Source organism: Aquarana catesbeiana, linkage group LG12, assembly GCF_042186555.1.
Source record: "Aquarana catesbeiana isolate 2022-GZ linkage group LG12, ASM4218655v1, whole genome shotgun sequence".
NCBI lineage: Eukaryota > Metazoa > Chordata > Amphibia > Anura > Ranidae > Aquarana > Aquarana catesbeiana.
The window spans coordinates 242,907,508-242,927,872 of record NC_133335.1 but is presented as its reverse complement, the minus strand read 5'-3'; the positions used below and the strand labels follow the sequence as shown (position 1 = coordinate 242,927,872).

Here is a 20,365-nt window from a genome sequence, read left to right as displayed (position 1 = left end):
AGCGTGAAACTTTTTGGATTTTTATTTTAGATACTTTAGCACCTAACGGGTTAAATGAGGAACTGGAGGTCAACACCATCTTATAGAACGTATCCTTTTATCTAAATATACTCACTAAAATTACCTTTATCAGACCATCTATATATAATATATTTTAATTTAGGGTTTCTGCGGCATATTATACGGAATGGAATGTTTATATTAATTTTTATTGCTGTTTATTATTTTATTGCTATTAATCCATCAACATACTGAGGTCCTCTTTTCACATATTACTGATATAAATATAATAGAATTAAGAGTGTCCTGCTGCCTATTATATTGTTACTAATATATATTTGTTGTTATCAACCTATTAACATACTGAGGCCCTTTCTCCTATATATGTGCGCATGCGTATACGCATGTACGTACGTATATGTATGTGCATGTGTGTGTATACATGTGTGTTATGTGTGTATACATATATGCACATTTGTTACTTGTTGTATTGTATACACTTGTATTTACACTTTTAGTCCCAATAATAACGATATATATAGGGACATACATATAATTTTCGTATTCAGTATCCTAGCCCATTTTAGACAAGAATTTTTAGATAAGAATTTTCTTCATGCCGGAATATTTATATATACTATTATTTTATTTATCATTATTTTATCCACATATTATTACTATTATTTTTATGAATTTTATTTTTATTATTTTTATTTTTATATTTATTTTTATTTTTATTTTTATTTTCATTTTTAGTCATATATTTTCTAATTATGATCTTTACTTATTATCATAATATATAATTACTTTGTATTATTTAATATTCTGATTTCACATTTTCGTTTTGTCAAAATACTCTATCAACATTATCAATTTATTCATTAAGTTTGTAATCCATAGAGAATTTGTTCCTAATACTGTTATCCCCTCCCCTCCTTAGTCATGATTGGCTCTTATCATCATCCTAGAGTTATTTAGCTTCCTGGTTAGCTTCTCCCACAATACACTTGAAAAAGGAGCGCGCATGCCCGTTACGAGCTTCGCGCATGCTCTGAAACGCGTAGTGGTCCCCAGCTAATCTGAACTGCCCGAGTGACGTCATCCCCCATGTGATCCGCTGGAACGCGGAAGTGACTTTTCCACTACACCGCTCATACAGCCGGTGTTTCCGAGCGGAGGTCCGCGGCCACCCGCACGGCGTCCACCTAGGCTCTCCCTGATCACTGGGAACTATTGAGAGACACCGGGACAAGTTCTTTATGGAAGCAGCACATTATCCACCTCAATGTAAGTGTTTACTATGTTTTTAGCATGTGAATAAATCCTTTATACCTAAGAGGCGCTTTCTTTTTGGTTTTTTATGCATATATGGAGGATCGACTTCACTCAACAGGAAGCAGCCCTTGGTATCCTGGAGAAATAGATTTCCCTGATTTTTATTGATTCACGGATTACAGACTTTACTGTGGAATTATTTATTGACTATTTCTGTTATTTTATATTCATGGACTTTAGCGCGATTACATCATATGTTTTATCCAATCACTAGAGACCAGTGACATCACCGAGACCCTTCATATTCATGAGAACACAGCCTATCCATCACTAGAGACCAGTGACATCACCGAGACCCTTCATATTCATGAGAACACATATTATCCATCACTAGAGACCAGTGACATCACCGAGACCCTTCATATTCATGAGAACACAGCCTATCCAATCACTAGAGACCAGTGACATCACAGAGACCCTTCATATTCATGAGAACACAGCCTATCCATCACTAGAGACCAGTGACATCACCGAGACCCTTCATATTCATGAGAACACAGCCTATCCAATCACTAGAGACCAGTGACATCACCGAGACCCTTCATATTTGTAATATTGTCTCGGAACGTCATTAATATATTTATATGCAGCTTTCTTCTGTGTGTTTGTTTTTCCTTACAGAAGTGATAGATGTATTTTTTCTTCCCCCATCCTGTGCATTTCATCGTTTCTTTAGTGTTCTGTATGCAGTGAGATGACGATTTGTATGCCGCTTGTCTCTGTATTTCCCTTATCTTTCCTCACACCCACTTGGGTCTCTTATGTGAATTGAGCGGCTGTACATGTGGCTGAACAGAGCTGCTTTCCACATTAGCCATTGTCTGCCTCTCTCCTGCCCTTCTCTGATATCCTTTCCAAGGCAACGCATTAGTCATCCGTGCCTGGAATTCATCTCGCTTCCAAGCTGCTCTTGTGCCCGGCGCCCTCTGCTGGTGGTGGTTGCTACACTGCAGACGGCTATGGTTAAACACGTGTCTGGAAATTTCTATACTGTTTATAGGATAATGTAAACCAGATTTCGCCAGGTCAAGCGACCCTGCCGATCGTTCCTATAGAAGCGATTGGCAGGCCTTCCTGGTTTTTCCCAATTGGTCGCTAATTTCCCCCCTGCTCAGATGAGCTAAGCGTCTGGCTATTCTTGGCATCAAGTCGGTGCATCAAAAGTCTCATTTGACCAGAACCAGTGTACCTTAAAGTGCAGCCAAAACCTAATACATTGCAACTTGCTTGTTCTTAAATGTGGTGGTTGCATTTTGTATATTTCGACCTGGTGATCCGTCTATTTACACACTTCCTGTCCTGGGGGGACGGTGTCTAAGGAGTACTGTTATCACCCTAGGCTGCTCTCTTCTGATTTGGACTACTAATACTTCCCCCTCTCCTCATCTGCACCTCATGGTGTTGAATACTTCTTCAAGGCACTGTAGATAGGAAAGTATATCATGTTTACTTGTGTTTAAACTTTAGCGTTTTCAGTTACTTTCTGGTTCCGGGCCGAGGCAAATGGTGTCATACATCCCAGGAGTCTTCAGGAAGGGAGGAGGCATCTTCTCAGCTAAGCACACTCCCCCTGCCTGCATGCCTGAGCTAAGGGCAGATGGATTTCAGGAAGCAAATGCTACACGAGTCACCTGCCCTTACTCAAGATGGCCACGGGTAGGAAATTCTAGGGTGAGGGGTGTGCTTTTTTTTTTTTTTTTTTTAAGTGATTTCTCAACAAAATCGTGGAGACATGGATGGGGGAGTTTGCTTTGAATATTAAAATTTATATAGTGTTTTTGTTTTGTGGTGCTCAGATGCCTTTTAGTTACAATTTAAGATTTTAGTGCAAAGCAAAATACAAGGACACTACATTTATTTTAGGATCAACAGAGATTTTCTGTATTTAGGCTCGGTTTCCACCATGCGACTTGTCATGTGACTTGGGACTGCAAAGTCACATGACAAGTTGTACCCACCATGATTTTTAATGAGCACTGTTCATATCTGTGCGACTTCAAAGTAGTCCCTGTACTACTTTTGTCCCACTTTGATGCGACTTGAGGTCCATAGACCTCAAGAATACACAGGCATTGCTTCATGTGGCGGCAAAATGACGCGACTTCGGGTTTACAATAGTGGAAACCGAGCCTTAAAGAAAATGTTAATAACCTTAAAAAAAAAAAAAAAATGCAGCTGCCACATCTCAGAACTGATAACTTCAATGTATTGAATTTTTGTTCTGCATTTTTTAAGTATTCCTAAAATCTCCTCTGCTGCTGCGCCATCTAATATCTGACCTGTGCAGACCCATCACACACCCTGTATAATAATTCTACCATCTTTGTATCTATCTGTGGAGGTCTCCAATCTGATTTTTGTCCTTTCCTCCTAGGAGTGCACCAGCATCTCCAAACCACTCCGGCGTTTTGTCGGCACACTCGAGTGGAGTCCAGACCCCGGAGAGCCTCTCCAGGGAAGGCTCGCCAGTTCCGATGGACCCGGAGCCAAGCACCATCCAGCCAAAGCTTGCAGTGATCCAGGAAGCGCGGTTTGCACAGAGCGCCCCAGGTGAGAAGACGTCCTTCACATCCAACAAAATTGCCTCCGGCTTTTTATTTATTTATTTTTGTGAATGGACATTGCATTAAACTTTATTGCTAGTTCAGTTTGTGTCGCTATTTATATATTTTCCGAAAAGATTGTTAGTGGACCTCTGGATTCAATGATGGGCTACAAATTAGTTTGGTGTACAACCCTTACAGGCCGCTGTCTGTCAGCCAGGGTATCCCTGGGGGGTCAGTAGAGTGAACAAAGCAGTTAGTGAAAGGGTGAGAGCACCAAAAGTTTGTATCCTATAAACCGCGCTTGCGAATCGGTGAATAAGTACAACTAATTAACTACAATAAACACGATTTGCATAAATTACACTCTAAAGTGCTAGGGGCTTAAAAAGTGCTTTAGTGCTCCAATATTATTGCTGGTGCTCCACAATTGAGGACGGTGCCGTGTGCCACACCCCCCTGTTGTGACCCCACTCACCAGATGGCAAGGACCCAACAGCTTTCCAGTCTGGGGTCAGAAAAAAGCTTAGATCAAATAAGATCAGCTGGGAGATGCACCGTTTTCTCTGGAGCCTCTTACAGTGTTGATTTCCATAAATGTTCAAAGATGCCCAATCATATTTATGTGGGAAATAAAACAAAGAAGGAACCAATAGTGAAGTACGTCAACGCGTTTTGCCCCTCCTCCAGGGCGTCATCAAGGACAGGTTGACGCACTTCCGGTCTCCCTAACCACTGACATCACTTCCACTGTCCGTGGAACGCACGCCGACCAGCGGCGCACCCGGAGCTCCATGCTGATGTCTGTTGTGTTTTTGGTTTCTTGTAAGTAGCGCCTAGCCAGCGCAAGTTTACCTCATCAATACAGTTCTTCACTATTGGTTCCTTATTTGTTTCCCACATGAATATGATCGGGCACCTTTGAACATTTATTGAAATTAACACTGTAAGAGGCTCCAGAGAAAACGCTGTGTCTCCCAACTAACTGATCTTATTTGATCCAGGCTTTTCTGACCCCAGACTGGAAAGCTGTGGGTCCTTGCTATCTGGTGAGTGGTGTCACAACAGGGGGGTGTGGCACACGGCACCGTCCTCCATTGTGGAGCACCAGCAATAATATTGGAGCACTAATGCACTTTTTGAGTACCTAGCACTTTATAGTCATTTATGCAAATCATGTTGTTAATTAGTTGTAATTCACCTATTCGAAAGCGCTGTTTATATTGTTTTTTTTCCCCCAATATTTCAGGGTCTAGTACATTTTGCGATAGCTGCTGTGAAAAATAAATTTCACTTAATTTCACCTTTGTCTATTGCCCCAGGGGGGTTTTGGTGGACTATATCCTACGAGCGCCGTTTATCAAATTTATTTGCAAAAGTTTGTATCAATTCCAGTAAACCTTTTATATTGATCTTTACATTAGTTTGGGGGATAAAGCCGATGTGTTTGGAGTTCACAACATCCTTTCTTCAGGGCTTATATGCTGAAACGAGGATTAGAAAGATGGCAGGTTTCCATCTGATATCGACTGTCAACCTGCAATCTTTAGTCCTCGTTTCATAGGTTGCAAAACAATGGCACTGCTGAGGCATCCAGACTCCAAAGATAGGTACCAAGTGGAGGATGAGGATATATAGGAACAGTCACTATAGATAATGGTGGCAGCTACATTGAGAGGTCCTTGGTCAACATACTTATAAAAACAAGCGAAAGAATGGCACCCCCATCTAAGTGTAAATTTGTTTATTTGCATAAGAATCATAAAAAGTAATGCACTCACAGGATTTTAGGAAAGGATAGGCACATCAGTAGGATTGTTGTCATCTAAGGAGCTGCAGAGATCGGCAGGCAAGCAGCTGGTTTGTCACTAGCCTGAAAAACTTGCATTTCAGCTCCCAGCACTACAGCAGTTCTCTTCCATCCGGACGCTTCACGGCTGAACACTGCATTTCCCAGCCGCTTGCCTGCGGTTCTCTGCAGCTCCTTACATGACGACATTCCTACTGATGATGTGCTAATCCTTTCCTAATATCCTGTGAGTGCATTACTTTTATTTATGATTTTTATGAAAATAGACAGGCTTTCACTTAGACGGAGTTTGTGCAAAAGTTATCGCGCCTACAAAATAGGGGCCTGCAGTCACTATATCTGATCTCCCCAGGAGCCTGCAGTCACTATATCTGCTCTCCCCAGGAGCCTGCATTCACTACATCTGATCTCCCCAGGAGCCTGCATTCACTATATCTGATCTCCCCAGGAGCCTGCAGTCACTATATCTGCTCTCCCCAGGAGCCTGCATTCACTATATCTGATCTCCCCAGGAGCCTGCATTCACTATATCTGATCTCCCCAGGAGCCTGCAGTCACTATATCTGCTCTCCCCAGGAGCCTGCATTCACTATATCTGATCTCCCCAGGAGCCTGCAGTCACTATATCTGCTCTCCCCAGGAGCCTGCATTCACTATATCTGATCTCCCCAGGACTCTGCAGTCACCATATCTGATCTCCCCAGGACTCTGCAGTCACCATATCTGATCTCCCCAGGAGCCTGCAGTCACTATATCTGCTCTCCCCAGGAGCCTGCAGTCACTATATCTGCTCTCCCTAGGAGCCTGCATTCACTATATCTGATCTCCCCAGGGGCCTGCATTCACTATATCTGATCTCCCCAGGGGCCTGCATTCACTATATCTGATCTCCCCAGGAGCCTGCAGTCACTATATCTGCTCTCCCCAGGAGCCTGCACTCACTATATCTGGTCTCCCCAGGAGCCTGCAGTCACTATATCTGGTCTCCCCAGGACTCTGCATTTACTATATCTGATCTCCTCAGGAGCCTGCATTCACTATATCTGATCTCCCCAGGAGCCTGCAGTCACTATATCTGATCTCCTCAGGAGCCTGCATTCACTATATCTGATCTCCCCAGGAGCCTGTATTCACTATATCTGGTCTCCCCAGGAGCCTGTATTCACTATATCTGGTCTCCCCAGAACTCTGCAGTCACTATATCTGATCTCCCCAGGACTCTGCAGTCACTATATCTGATCTCCCCAGGACTCTGCAGTCACTATATCTGATCTCCCCAGGAGCCTGCAGTCACTATATCTGATCTCCCCAGGACTCTGCAGTCACTATATCTGATCTCCCCAGGACTCTGCATTCACTATATCTGCTCTCCCCAGGAGCCTGCATTCACTATATCTGATCTCCCCAGGAGCCTGCATTCACTATATCTGATCTCCCCAGGAGCCTGCATTCACTATATCTGATCTCCCCAGGAGCCTGCATTCACTATATCTGCTCTCCCCAGGACTCTGCATTCACTATATCTGCTCTCCCCAGGAGCCTGCATTCACTATATCTGATCTCCCCAGGACTCTGCATTCACTATATCTGATCTCCCCAGGACTCTGCAGTCACTATATCTGATCTCCCCAGGAGCCTGCAGTCACTATATCTGATCTCCCCAGGACTCTGCAGTCACTATATCTGATCTCCCCAGGACTCTGCATTCACTATATCTGCTCTCCCCAGGAGCCTGCATTCACTATATCTGATCTCCCCAGGAGCCTGCATTCACTATATCTGATCTCCCCAGGAGCCTGCATTCACTATATCTGATCTCCCCAGGAGCCTGCATTCACTATATCTGCTCTCCCCAGGACTCTGCAGTCACTATATCTGCTCTCCCCAGGAGCCTGCAGTCACTATATCTGATCTCCCCAGGAGCCTGCAGTCACTATATCTGATCTCCCCAGGTTACAAATAATATACATTCTGTAGGTTTGTTAAGTTGAATTTGTGGTACATTTTTTAAGTGTAGCTCCAGCCAAAACAATATTTTTTATGTTTTTTGGATAGCAAAGGGAAGGGTTATCACCCCTGTAACATTTGTTTTGCTGTCTGTGCCCCTGGTCAGATTTCACCTCACCTTCTCTCCATATAACAATTGGATTTTGAAAAATTTGGGTTGTTGTGGAATCAAGGATTGGTGATAAAGCTTCAGTGGAGACACCCTTTCCGCATGATAACTCTTAAGAGTGAATTTCGGTTCCTAGAGGTAGATTTCTTCTCACTTTCTGGTATCTCCCTCCGTTTGTAAGTCGGGTGTTTGTAACCCGGGGACTGCCTGTATCTGGCCGTACACAGTACATGGAAATGCACTTATTTTAATAAATGTAAACTGCTAAATACCTTTTCTCATCAGCAGTATATAGCAGTCTTGTGACTTATCAGTGTCTGGTTTAAGCTTTTAGGAGGATTTTTCATTTTCCTTTGACTGTCCTATGAGGCTGCAGGACCCCTGACCCTCTGGACAGTGCTGATTGGCTCTGTGCTGATCACATGCACTCTTCCAAGAAAAAAAAAAAAAAAACTCTAGCAATACACCCCAAACTGAGCGACTCCAAAGGCTCAGTACTATCAGGAGATGGATTGGGGACAGTGGAAGAAGGGGAGGATCGGAGAAGACAGGATCAAACCACCCTTTTACACAATGCGGAGGATTAACCCCTTAGGTTCCACTGCGAGTATAACAAGCATGCCTTACTGCATATACACACTGATTTTACTGTTGTGGGTTTAGTAACACTGTAACTGGCGCTACTATTTTTTATAATGAGTATCTGAGCTCTGGATGGTCATTCCTGACAGCAGGCAATATTTCTGCAGTTTTTGTATACCAGGGTTGGATTGCTGATCATATGACAAACATGCAGATATTATAAAGGCGTCTCATTGATGTGGTTTCTCTTTTTTTTTTTATACAGGATCCCCCCTTTCCAGCCAATCAGTCCTCATCACTGTGCAACGGCAGCTCCCCCAGACTATAAAACCAGTGACGTACACAGTGGCCACCCCTGTTACCACCTCCCAGCAACAGCAGACCCTCATGCAGACTGTGCATGTCGTCCACCAGATCCCTGCGGTGTCCGTTACCAATGTTTCGGGCCTGACCCCCGTCAACACCTACACGGTTGCGGGACAGGCAATGGTAGCCCAGGCCGCAATGGTAGCCCAGCATAAACTAGAGCCGCACGAAAACGGAGACCACAAGGAGATTAAAGGTAAGACCTGCAATGGTGTGTGTGCGTTTACAATGCATGTAAAGATCTGGTCTTCACCATGTTTATTGCCTCTTCTGTTTTTATTCCTCTGGATAATTTGATAATGTTCTGGTCCAACACACTTTTGTTGAAGGAAAAAAAAAAAGAAAATATTGCTAATGTCTGTCACTCTTGTAGGTAGAGACGCTCACCCTCCACTGTCTGTCTACTTCCCTGCAGTGAAAGTAGAAGCAATTCCTGCGATCAACCACCAAGCGCTCAGCACAGCCAGCCGAATTATCCAGACCTCATCTTCTGCCCCCCTCCAGACGGTTACTATAGTGCAAGCCCCTCTAGGTCAACACCAGCTCCCCATCAAAGCCGTCACACAGAACGGGACACACATGGTGCCCATCACCACTGCCATACAAGGACAGGTCACTACAGGTAAGAGAATCCCTGCATGTCTGTGTATGGGGCTCTGCTGCTGATAATCGTCCTGTCTGCCAATTACCATTGTAGGCTCAACACTTACAGGGAACTCACCCTCTTTTTCACCCCTTGAGATCCCCAGCTTAACCTTCTCTTCCACAACCCACTCTCCACCCTGGCACCTCTTCCTCCCACACCAGCTCACCCTAATCTTGTACCACTCACTCTCCAACCTGGCACCCCTTCCTCCTGCCCCTGCTCCCCCTTTCTCCTGCCCCATTTCCCCTTCCGCCCTGTCTCGCCCTTCTCTTGCGCCCCGCCTCTTCCTTCTCTTGCGCCCCGCCTCGCCCTTCTCTTGCGCCCCGCCTCGCCCTTCTCTTGCGCCCCGCCTCGCCCTTCTCTTGCGCCCCGCCTCGCCCTTCTCTTGCGCCCCGCCTCGCCCTTCTCTTGCGCCCCGCCTCGCCCTTCTCTTGCGCCCCGCCTCGCCCTTCTCTTGCGCCCCGCCTCGCCCTTCTCTTGCGCCCCGCCTCGCCCTTCTCTTGCGCCCCGCCTCGCCCTTCTCTTGCGCCCCGCCTCGCCCTTCTCTTGCGCCCCGCCTCGCCCTTCTCTTGCGCCCCGCCTCGCCCTTCTCTTGCGCCCCGCCTCGCCCTTCTCTTGCGCCCCGCCTCGCCCTTCTCTTGCGCCCCGCCTCGCCCTTCTCTTGCGCCCCGCCTCGCCCTTCTCTTGCGCCCCGCCTCGCCCATCTCTTGCGCCCCGCCTCGCCCCTCTCTTGCGCCCCGCCTCGCCCCTCTCTTGCGCCCCGCCTCGCCCCTCTCTTGCGCCCCGCCTCGCCCCTCTCTTGCGCCCCGCCTCGCCCTTCTCTTGCGCCCCGCCTCGCCCTTCTCTTGCGCCCCGCCTCGCCCTTCTCTTGCGCCCCGCCTCGCCCTTCTCTTGCGCCCCGCCTCGCCCTTCTCTTGCGCCCCGCCTCGCCCTTCTCTTGCGCCCCGCCTCGCCCTTCTCTTGCGCCCCGCCTCGCCCTTCTCTTGCGCCCCGTCTCTCCTGCCTTTTGCTCTCCACCCACCCCAGCTCACCCTGATCTTCCACCATCCACCCTCCATCCTATTTAAAGCATTGACATCTTGATGATAGGACCCCTTGCCTTACCTGGATAAGCGCAGCTCTCAGTATTCGGCAGACAGGCGACTGCAGTGATTGTGCCCCCCTATATCTGTCAGTTTCTGTGGCCCCTCTGCACCTGTCACACTCTGGGGCCCTCTACATCCATCTTTTCTCTGTCTGTTAATGTGTCTGTCAATATTAAATCACATGTCCAATCCCTCCCACTTCCCCGCCCCACTTTCTAAATTTGTTACTTGATCCCGGGACGGATGATTAGTCCCGTCTAGTTATTCAAATCTTGAGCTGAATATTTCTTTCAGCAAACTCGAGTTCCCACCTGATTGACAGAGCTTGGCAGTGGAGAGGAAATGGAAGCCGAGGTAGGAATATTTTGCGTTTACTCTTCCTGTTTTGTGTCCTGGCAGTGTTGGTGTTCCAAAGGGTTAGCGTGAATTCACACCTATGAAGGCACCCTGCTTACAATTAGATGTGAGAACCCTGCGGGGGGTTCCCATAATTAGCTGCAAGTAGGCAGCTCCATTAAAAGCAGAGGGAGGATGCCTTCTTCTTCCGCAGCTAATCGCTCCTACTCGCATGTAATCTTTCAAGCTGTGATTACTGTGAGTAATCGCCCCTGGACGTAGACTGCTTGTGTCCAGGGCTGATCGCTCGCATGCGATCGCTGCTTGAGAGATTACATGCAAATGGACACGATTAGCTGCAAGAGCCGGCAGTGTTGCTTTCATTGGGGCTGCCTACATGCAGATAATTGCAGAAACCTCCGCTGGGGTTCTTGCATCTAATCGCAGGCAGAGTGCACTCTTAACATTGTGTGCGGGTGTAATGCGGAGTATGATTGAAGCAGACAATTGGAAGGCATTGAGGATACCTCTTCAGTTGTGTGCACATTTCTGATGCAGATGGACTTGGATTAGCTCCACCTTCTGCAGGAAAAAGAAACTTTAAAAATTCAGTAAAATTGAAGCAAGTCTGCCAATAAGTCTTCACTTGTCAGTAGCTGCATTGGGGTCCTCAAAATTATGCTAATCGGGGAATTTGATGCATCCTCAAACACCGGAAAGAAAACATCTCCCACAACACTTATTACCAACGTTGGTGCCTTGTGGTGTCATTTATTTTCAATGGCACCTCAATGTCCGAACGCCTACGTACCTACATTGCAGCGCATTACGTTACTCAGTAATGCACTACCATATATTGTGGTGTATTGCATTGGATAAACAAAAATAAATTGGGTGCTTTTTGTCTTTTATGATTTGTTGGCAGCTCATTCGAGTAAATTACCTTAAAGGATAAGTTCACCTGGCAGGTGATAGATATAGATATATAGATATATAGATATATATAATATTTTTTTTTTTAAGCATGTTAAGCATTGCACCCGCTATCAGCAGATCACGGGTGCAATCTCCGGCTCCTGCAGATGGTCTGTGTAGCTGCCCCCACCTGTAACTGGCCTTTGCATCAAGGAGCACATGGCAGGGTAAAGTATGTCAAAACCAAAGGAAGTTCCCAGTTCAACTTACTAACCAGCCTGCAACCAACCAAATTCTCCAAAGAGTATGCGTTAAAAATAGGGGTTTAGTTTGCACACCTGCGTAAGCTGCAGAGCCGCTTCACGGCACCCCGATATTATCTGCAGTAAATCTAAATTTTGAGAGCCTCCATAGTAGAAGCACATGCATTATAATGGATAGGCAGAGGGCAGGTGAGCCTGGAGGAGCCCACCCCTCAAAGGTACAGGGGACACCCAGCATATAGCACAATGGCGGCAAAAGTGTCCAGTGCGTCCCCCACCAGTATTCCAACCGTACAAACCAATGGCCACTGCCCTCACCTATAACCTGCCCTTTGTAGCAAGGAGCACGTTACTGAGTGACAGGAAGTTCAATGAACTACCTAGAGAGCTCATCAGCACCTTGGTATTCATTGAGAACTACAAGACATCACCCGCAAAGGCTGCCGGTACTTGTAGTTCATTTATTCACAGAACCCTGTAAATGAATGATGTGGAGGTGCAGCCTGCACGGCCATGCTTTTTTTTTTTTTTTTTGAATAGTGACAGCAAGTGCCGACTGAAGATCACGTGGCCGCTGTCACAGGGAGGGGAAGAACAGGCAGATTCTGAACGTATTATGTGTTGCACCCTAAATATGGGTGTTACAGGTTCACAAAGGTGAACTTATCCTTTAATGGCAACGCACCCAGATGAAAAGATGTAAAGGGGGTCAAAAAGTATGGGGGGGGGATTTTTTTTGTATTTCTCGTACATTCATTGAAGGACACAGCTGAAGTCATCGCAGATGAGTTTGATGTCACCACCTACAAGAGACCGCTAGGTGCATAAATTTAAAGCACGCTTAAGGTACGGCCTTCTGGTAAGGTACCCAACCCCCAACCCCCCCCCCCCCCCCAACTACAACACCAGAATCCGTCCTTTCCTGGCGTACCCAGGAGTGGGATGCAATTCGGTTGTCGCTCCTTGTTTTCACTTTTTTGTCACTGACAAATTTTTTTTTTTTTTTTTATATAGTTGATGCCGGAACTAGTCGTCTGTTCCAAATTTTCCAATTTTTTTTTTCTTTTTTTAAATTCGGTGTTTGCTGTCTCAGCGGATGCCAGCATGGCCAGACAGTTTGCGTTCTGCCTGGGGTCTGTTCTAGGTTTTGCTGCTTTTTTGTTTATGCGGATTTTTGTACTCGCCGTAAAATCCTTTTCTCTGTGTTCATTGGAGGGCACAGCACCAGTCCAGTCTACTGACTTTTTTTTTGGTGTTCATGTCCCACTACAGCTGGCTACCAACTCATTCTGGAGTTGAAGCTGGGGGGGTTGGCTACCACCAGAGTGCCACCCCTTAGGCCTGCTTTTAAAGTAGAACTTTAGGCCAAACTTTTCATTGTGGATAGTGTAATGGAGGGTCATAACCCATCAGGTTTTTTTTTTTTTTTTTTTGCAACCTGTCTCTCATTGGGGGAGATTTCCCTTTCACTTCCTGTCCCATAGCCAAAACAGGAAGTGAAAGGGAATCCCCCAGGCCACCAGAACTAGTGTCCCCATTGGAAGATTTCCCCTCTATTACTTTTCTGGGGACAACCCAAAATTTGGGATTTTTTTTTTGTACTTTCCCTTTCAATGATAATAATAAACAGGACAAATAGAGAGGTGAATCTCCCTAACGAGGGCACAGACAGCAATAAAAACTGACTGGTTCTAATCCATCTCCACTCCATCCAAAATGTAAAAAGTTTTGCCTTTAGTTATACTTCAAGTTTGGTTGCACCTAGCCCCCCACTCCTGTAGGTGGTGGCATGAAACCCCAACCCATCCATGATGACTTCAGCTGTGTCCTGCAAAAAACGCAGAGAAAAGTGTTTTATGGTGAGTTGTTTTTTTTTTTTTTTACCGTATAATTTTTCAAAAACATTTTGTTGATGACAAAAAGACTTCAGAGAATGTGTTTTATTATTTAAGAAAGTTCCTTATTTTTAAATCCTGGTTCACACAGTAAAAAAACTAAAAGGCTAAATGTATTGTGAATGTGTGTTCATTTTTTTTGCCGCTTTTTAACCACTTAAGGACCGGAAGGATTTGCCCCCATAATGACCAGGCCATTATTTGCAATTCGGCACTGCGTCAGCATTTTTATTTATTTTTACTAGTAATGGCGGCAAATTACTGCGATTTTTAGCAGGGCTGCGACATTGCAGCGGACAGATCGGACACTTTTGACACATTTTTGGGACCCTTGACATTTAAAGCGATCAGTGCTATAAAAATTTACTGTGTAAATGTCACTGGCAGGGAAAGGGTTAAGGTGGGGTGATCAAGGGGTTAAGTGTTCCCTGGGAGGTATTTCTAAGGGGGGAGGGGACTGACTGGAAGAGGAGGAGAGAGATCGCTGTTCCTGATCACTAGGAACAGCAGATCTCTCCTCTCCTGTCAGAACGGGGATCTGTCTGTTTACATTGACAAATCCCCATTCTGGCTCTGTGGAGCGATCGCGGGTGGCCGGCGGACATTGCGGCCACGCACATTGGCTTTGGCGTCGCGCCACGAGCGATTCGCCCAGGAGAGCCAACCTGCAGCAGTAGAATGATGGCGGCTGGTCCTTAAGCAGTTAAGTCTGTAAAACTCAAATGCAATGCTCATTTATGCGATAACCCGGTGCTGAGCCCATGTCATTTTATGACACTGCTGAAGCATTGTACATGTGACTTCCACATTGTATTGCTAAGAGAATCAGCCGCTCCATCTATAGCACTTATACCTAAATACGTTCAGCACAGTTTACAGAACACACCTCATAGATAAAAAGGGGTTAGAAGTAACTGTATGAAGCCAGCACGGTTTTGATTAGCAAACACCTGTGTTGGATCCTTGCATTTAGCACTTGGTCCTGTTCCGATCTGTGGTTGGGTAATAAAAGCACTTTTTATGCTGTGCTGTAGCTCCTCCCCAGGCTGAAGCCCAATTTATGGGTATTCCTGTGGGGAAGTTGCAGTACTGCACTGTGTAGGCACCTCCCTCTCTCCTCTGTGTAAATAGAATCAAAGGGCACCTCAACTTCAGGGTAACCCTTGCCCTGCCCCCTCTCCTCTTCGAAGCAGCGTAGTCAGACGTTGGGGGGGGGGGGGTACTCTGCAGACCTCGCTAGCTGATCGCTCACAGAACCGGAACTCAGAACCGGACCAAGTGTTACAAGCATTTTGTGTCCCCTGTCCACTTCATCTCCTTGAACTCATAAAAACGAATGTTGCAAAATGAATGTTTAGTTTTGTGAAAAATTTGTATCTACTGGCATCACCTATGAAACCAGTGCATGCATAGCAAGCTGTTCTACCCGGGGTGCAGATCGATCATCCCGCGGAGTATAACTGCTTTTGTTGCAAATAAGATACACATTTGTTAAAAATCTAAACATTCACATCCAAACATTTCCATACTGCTGCTTGCAAGGCTGGGTTCCCACTATGCCAGTTTCCCGGTGGCTGCATTGGCGTGCCGTTTCATTTGCATGGCCTGCAGTACCTACAGGAAAAAGGTCCCTGCACCTCTTCTGAAATCGCAGCTGCAAGTAAATTGCATAGTGCTATGCAGTTGCCACCCCTGGAAAATGCGTTGTGGTTTCCAATGTGTGGGGGTGCCTTTATTAATTAATGGCACCACTGCTAACAGCAGCACATTTTTGGTGCAGGCAAGCATGCGATTACATGCAGTCTGGCATATAGTGACAACCGAGCCTGACGGAGGTAGATTGGCTTTTTCACACAGTCCTTTTTTTAGCCCTTTTAGCGTAAAGGAAGCACCAGCCCCCACGTCCCTGCTGTGACAGCTAGCGGGTCATCGTCTCCTCCCCGCGTCACTTGTTCACAATCGTCTGTGCAAACCACAAGTCCCGGAAGTCTTAGGGGTGGTCAGCTTGATTTACTCAATGAACTATCGCTGCGCTGTGGAGCGCCACGGTAGTTCATACTCCCTGTCAGAATGCGTTGGTTTCCTCGTACAAGGAAGTGTACAGGAGACCTGCATGGCATCGGCGATCTGCTGATCGATCGCTGGTACAATGCTTTACAGGCTCCTGCAACACAAAATTAATAAATGCACATTTTTATTTTTTTTTTTCAAAAAGAAAATTTGCATTTTTCTTTTTTTTTTGGCAAAAGGTGAACTTCTTTTTAAGGCCCCTTTCACACTGCCGGGACTTGAAAGTCGCACGGTTTTGCCGCAATTTCAGGCAATGCCTGTGTAACCTTGAGGTCTGTGGACCTAAACTTGCATCAGTCGTACAGGGACTACTTTGAAGTTGCATAGATATGAATGGTTATCATTGGGTACAACTTGTCATGTGACTCTGATGTCCGAAGTCGCAGGAAAAGTCGCACAAGTGTGAAAAGGGCCTGAAGTATTATTAAAGTCTTGTGTTTTTTTTGTTTTTAAAGTGGAGTTCCGCCCAAAAGTGGAACTTCCGCCCCCCCTGGTGTCGCATTTGGTATCTTTCAGGGAGGTGGGGGGAGCAGATACCTGTCTAATACAGGTATTTTGCTCCCACTTCCGGGCATAGATACCCGAGCCACCCACGAGCATCTACGCCACTCCCCCCCCCCCCCCCCACCCCGCTGTCTTCTTGGCGACACATGGGTCCCAAAAAACAGCAGGGACCAGTGGGATAGCGCAGCGCGAGTCGCGCGTGCACAATAGGGAACCTTGCGGCTTCACTTCCTGATTCCCTTACCGAGAATGGCGATGGCAGCACCCGACAGCCGAGGGATAGATCGGCTTCGGGTGCCGACATCGCGGGCCCCCAGGACAAGTGTCCTTATTTTAAAAGTCAGCAGCTGCAGGATTTGTAGCTGCTGACTTTAAAAAAAAAAAAAAAATCAGCAGACCTCTGCTTTAAATAACATAATCGTACACATCTGCTCTGTGTAATGGTTCATCACAGAGCAGCCCCAATCCTCCTCTTCTGGGGTCCCCTGGCTCCTCCCTCCTGCTGAGTGTCCCCACAGCAAGCAAGCTCGCTCTCAAACCACAGCTCTGTATGTGTCCATTCACACGCAGAGCCATGGCTTGGCCCTGCCCCTTCCCTGTCCTGATTGGCTTACTTGCTGTGATTGACAGACTTTAGAGCAGCATACCCCCCACAGCCACTGGATGGCTTTACATAAACTTGCCTAAGCGGCATTACCACACAGCCAGAAAATAGTGAGGAAATCCCCGTAGGTGAAGTACAGTTTAAAGTCCATTTATTAATAAATTTGGTGGGTACTCACAAGCAAAACAATATCAAAGAGCATAGCTTACAGCCGCCGGCTCTGCGGATGGACAGGCTGTTGTCACTGCTGAGCTCTGCCCTAAGTACGTTTCGTCCAATGGGACGTCTTCCAGGGGCAACAGAGTGTACTTAACTACCACTTTAAATTTAATAGGGTGACTGATGCTCTTATCAACCATTGACTTCATTTTTCTTGTGTTCATATTAGTGACGGGTTAAGCCAGTTCCTTGTGGGAGTTGCATTAATTAATTTACCTAATTATTTTTTTCACCCATTGGATCAATTTTTTTTATTTATTTATTTATTTTTTGAATGTGTGCTATATTGTAATCTGTGTGTATAAATGTTTCGTCCTACCTTGCAGCTGCAGCCAGCCCCCTCCACTTGTTGGCCACCCACGCCTCTGCGTCAGCCTCACTCCCGACCAAGAGGCAGAGCGGAGACCAGAACGACCAGCTGGACATCAAGAAACACAAGAGCGAGGAAACGGAAGGTTTAGTCATAGGCGTGGCCGAGAACGCCCAGACGGAAGGAACCGTGGCAGCGTCCAATGAACACGACAACCAAAAATAGGAACCCACGCACACATTCTTTTTCTTTTCTTCACTCTTATTATTTTTTTTTTTTTTAATTTTTGTTTTGTTTTGTTTTTTTTCTTCACCTTTGTTCCGGAAAGATGCCATCCCCCACCTTTCACCGATTTACAGAGTCAGAGGTGCCAAAAATGAACGCTCTCTCTCATCGTACGCACCGGGGACGGCGGGGGGGGGGGGGGAGGAGGCCCCATGGTAAAAAAAATGATGTTCCAAATCAGCACTGAATCCACATGGGGGCAGCCATGGAAAACCTCAAACACCTGAGAAATATAGAAGTATTTCTGATATTACTCGGCCGCCCCGACCTCCTCCCCCCACTGCCCGCAGTACACACAGGATGTATGGACATGTGCAAAAGCTGACGAGCTTTAAATTTTATTATTTTTTTTTTTTTTTCTTTAAGTCCTGTACTGAGCACATTATTGTGGAAAGCTTGGTAATCGCTTGATGTGGTCTGGATCTGACAAGTGATAGATTGTATATTCCTCTTCCAAGGAGTATGTACCGTGTACCTACCGGCAGCTAAATCCTACACCTCTTCCCCCCCCCCCCCCCCCCCTTTGCAGAACGGCCTGGAAAGGTCTCTTCGGCGGAAGGGTCAGGCGTTACAGTGAATTTCTCTAGCAGTATTTTTTTTTTTGCTGTACATGGGACTGTTTTTCGTTTTTTTTTTTTTCCAGCAGATCAGAATATTGGGTCATACATTTCACATATTCCAGCCACTCCAATGTTAACAACATTTTCTGTTGCTTTTTAGTATAATCAATTTTTCCTTTTTTTTTTTTTTTTTTTTTTTTTTTTTTTTTTTTTTTTAATCTTGCAAAATGAATGTAGATCTTTTTTTTTGTTTGTTTTTTTGTTTTGTTTTTAGATTTCCTCCTTTCACACATTGGATATTTTATCTGGAAAAAAAAATACATCAATTTTCCAATATTGTGCCCTGTTGTTTTAGTCTGAAATTTTCAGAATTTTTTTTTTTCCTTCATCATGTGTGGTGATTTTTTTTTTTTTTTTTGCATGTTTATGGGAGGAAGAAAAGAAAAAGAAGAAAAATTAAAACCATCCGATACCTAAAGAGACATTTTAACAAATTGTAAAGAAACTGCTATTGATTTTGATCAGAGCTGCACTTAACCCTTTGTCCCCCCCCTTCTGTTCTGTGTCCCGGCCTAATTTTCCCATCTCTCACTTGCCCCTCCCCCCTCACCCCGCCCCGGTCCCGCCCCCTCCTTCCTTCCTTCTAAGGTTATAAAAAAAAGAAAAAAAAAAACATAAAAATTATCTTGCTTAATATTGTGTATGTTATGGCAAAGGCTGCTGTTAAAAAGTCCCACTTAGGAGAAAAAAAAAAAAAAAGATCCAAAAGGCAAGAAGGAAATGATGAAAACAAAATAAACAAAAAAAAAATAGTAAAAGAAAAACGTGTCAAGGGTAACTTTTCATCCAACCGCCGAATCCAAATGTGAGCGGCAGAACGTGTTTTTGTCCTGTTTGGTTTCCTTTATGGTTTTTTTTTTGGTTTTGTTATTATTTTTTGGGGGCGGTCCCATAAATCAAAATCCACTTCTAACAGTAGTAATCTTCATTATTTTTTTTTTTTTTTTCTCTTTAGTTCAGTGTCCCATCGTTTTGCAGGAAATTTCCTTGCGCCTAGCATAGTTTTATATTTGTTTCTCGGTTCTCCATTGTTCCTATTTAAGTGCAGGCTTTTTTATTTTTTTAAAATTTTTTTTAAATCCTGGTTCCGTTTTCATTATTCAAAATGTCTGACCTGCTCTGAAAATGGCGTTTGGATGATGCAAGGTGACATTTTATTTATATATATTTTTTTTGTTTAATGACATCATTAAAATATTTATAATCTTGACATTTAATAAACCTAGGAATATGACATTTTACATCAAAAAAGAAAGAAAAAAAAAAACTTTTTTAAACTCATTTCTTTGTCTTTTATACATTTTGTTCTGTTGTATATTTTAGAATTTAGAGCCAATCAGGAACGGGACTATGAGGGAATCCGAATACAAAGTCTAAATCTAATTGGTCAGGGTTGCTTATTCAAGCTAAAGGCCTCACTTACATTGGTGTAGGAAGGATCCATAGAGTGGGTATAAAAAGTTTACACACCCCTATTGATGTAAAAAAGAAATGAGACAAAAATCATTTCAGAACTTTTTCCACCTTTTTTATGTGACCCATAAACTGTATAACTCAGGGGAACAACAAACTGAAATCTTTTAGGCGGAGGGAAGTAAAAATAATAAAAAAATAATAATCTGGTCACATAAGTTTGCACACCCCTTACACTAATACTTTGCTGAAGCCCCTTTTGATGTTATTCCAGCACTCAGTGTTTTTGGGGAGGAGTCTATTAGCATGGTACATCTTGACTTGGCAATATTTGCCCAAAAACACTCCAAATCTGTCAGATGGTGAGGGCATCTCCTGTGCACAGCCCTCTTCACATCGCCCCACAGATTTTCAATGGGATTCAGGTCTGGGCTCTGGCTATGCCATT

General features: G+C 44.9%; 1 protein-coding gene across 4 annotated transcripts in view; it reads left to right on the top strand.

Moving 5' to 3' along the window:
* FOXK2 (forkhead box K2) overlaps positions 1-19,287 on the top strand; it is a 141,430-nt gene extending 122,143 nt beyond the window's left edge. The window contains exons 6-10 of one of the 4 annotated variants that reach the window (XM_073607022.1): positions 3,710-3,885; positions 8,652-8,948; positions 9,126-9,374; positions 10,778-10,837; positions 17,616-19,287. In XM_073607022.1, coding sequence (XP_073463123.1) covers positions 3,710-3,885; positions 8,652-8,948; positions 9,126-9,374; positions 10,778-10,837; positions 17,616-17,824 — 991 coding nt within the window. In that variant the 3' untranslated portion in view covers positions 17,825-19,287. The remainder of the gene's footprint in view (positions 1-3,709; positions 3,886-8,651; positions 8,949-9,125; positions 9,375-10,777; positions 10,838-17,615) is intronic. The other 3 variants (XM_073607023.1, XM_073607024.1, XM_073607025.1) reach the window with 3 other exon arrangements.
* Positions 19,288-20,365: the final 1,078 nt, after the last annotated feature.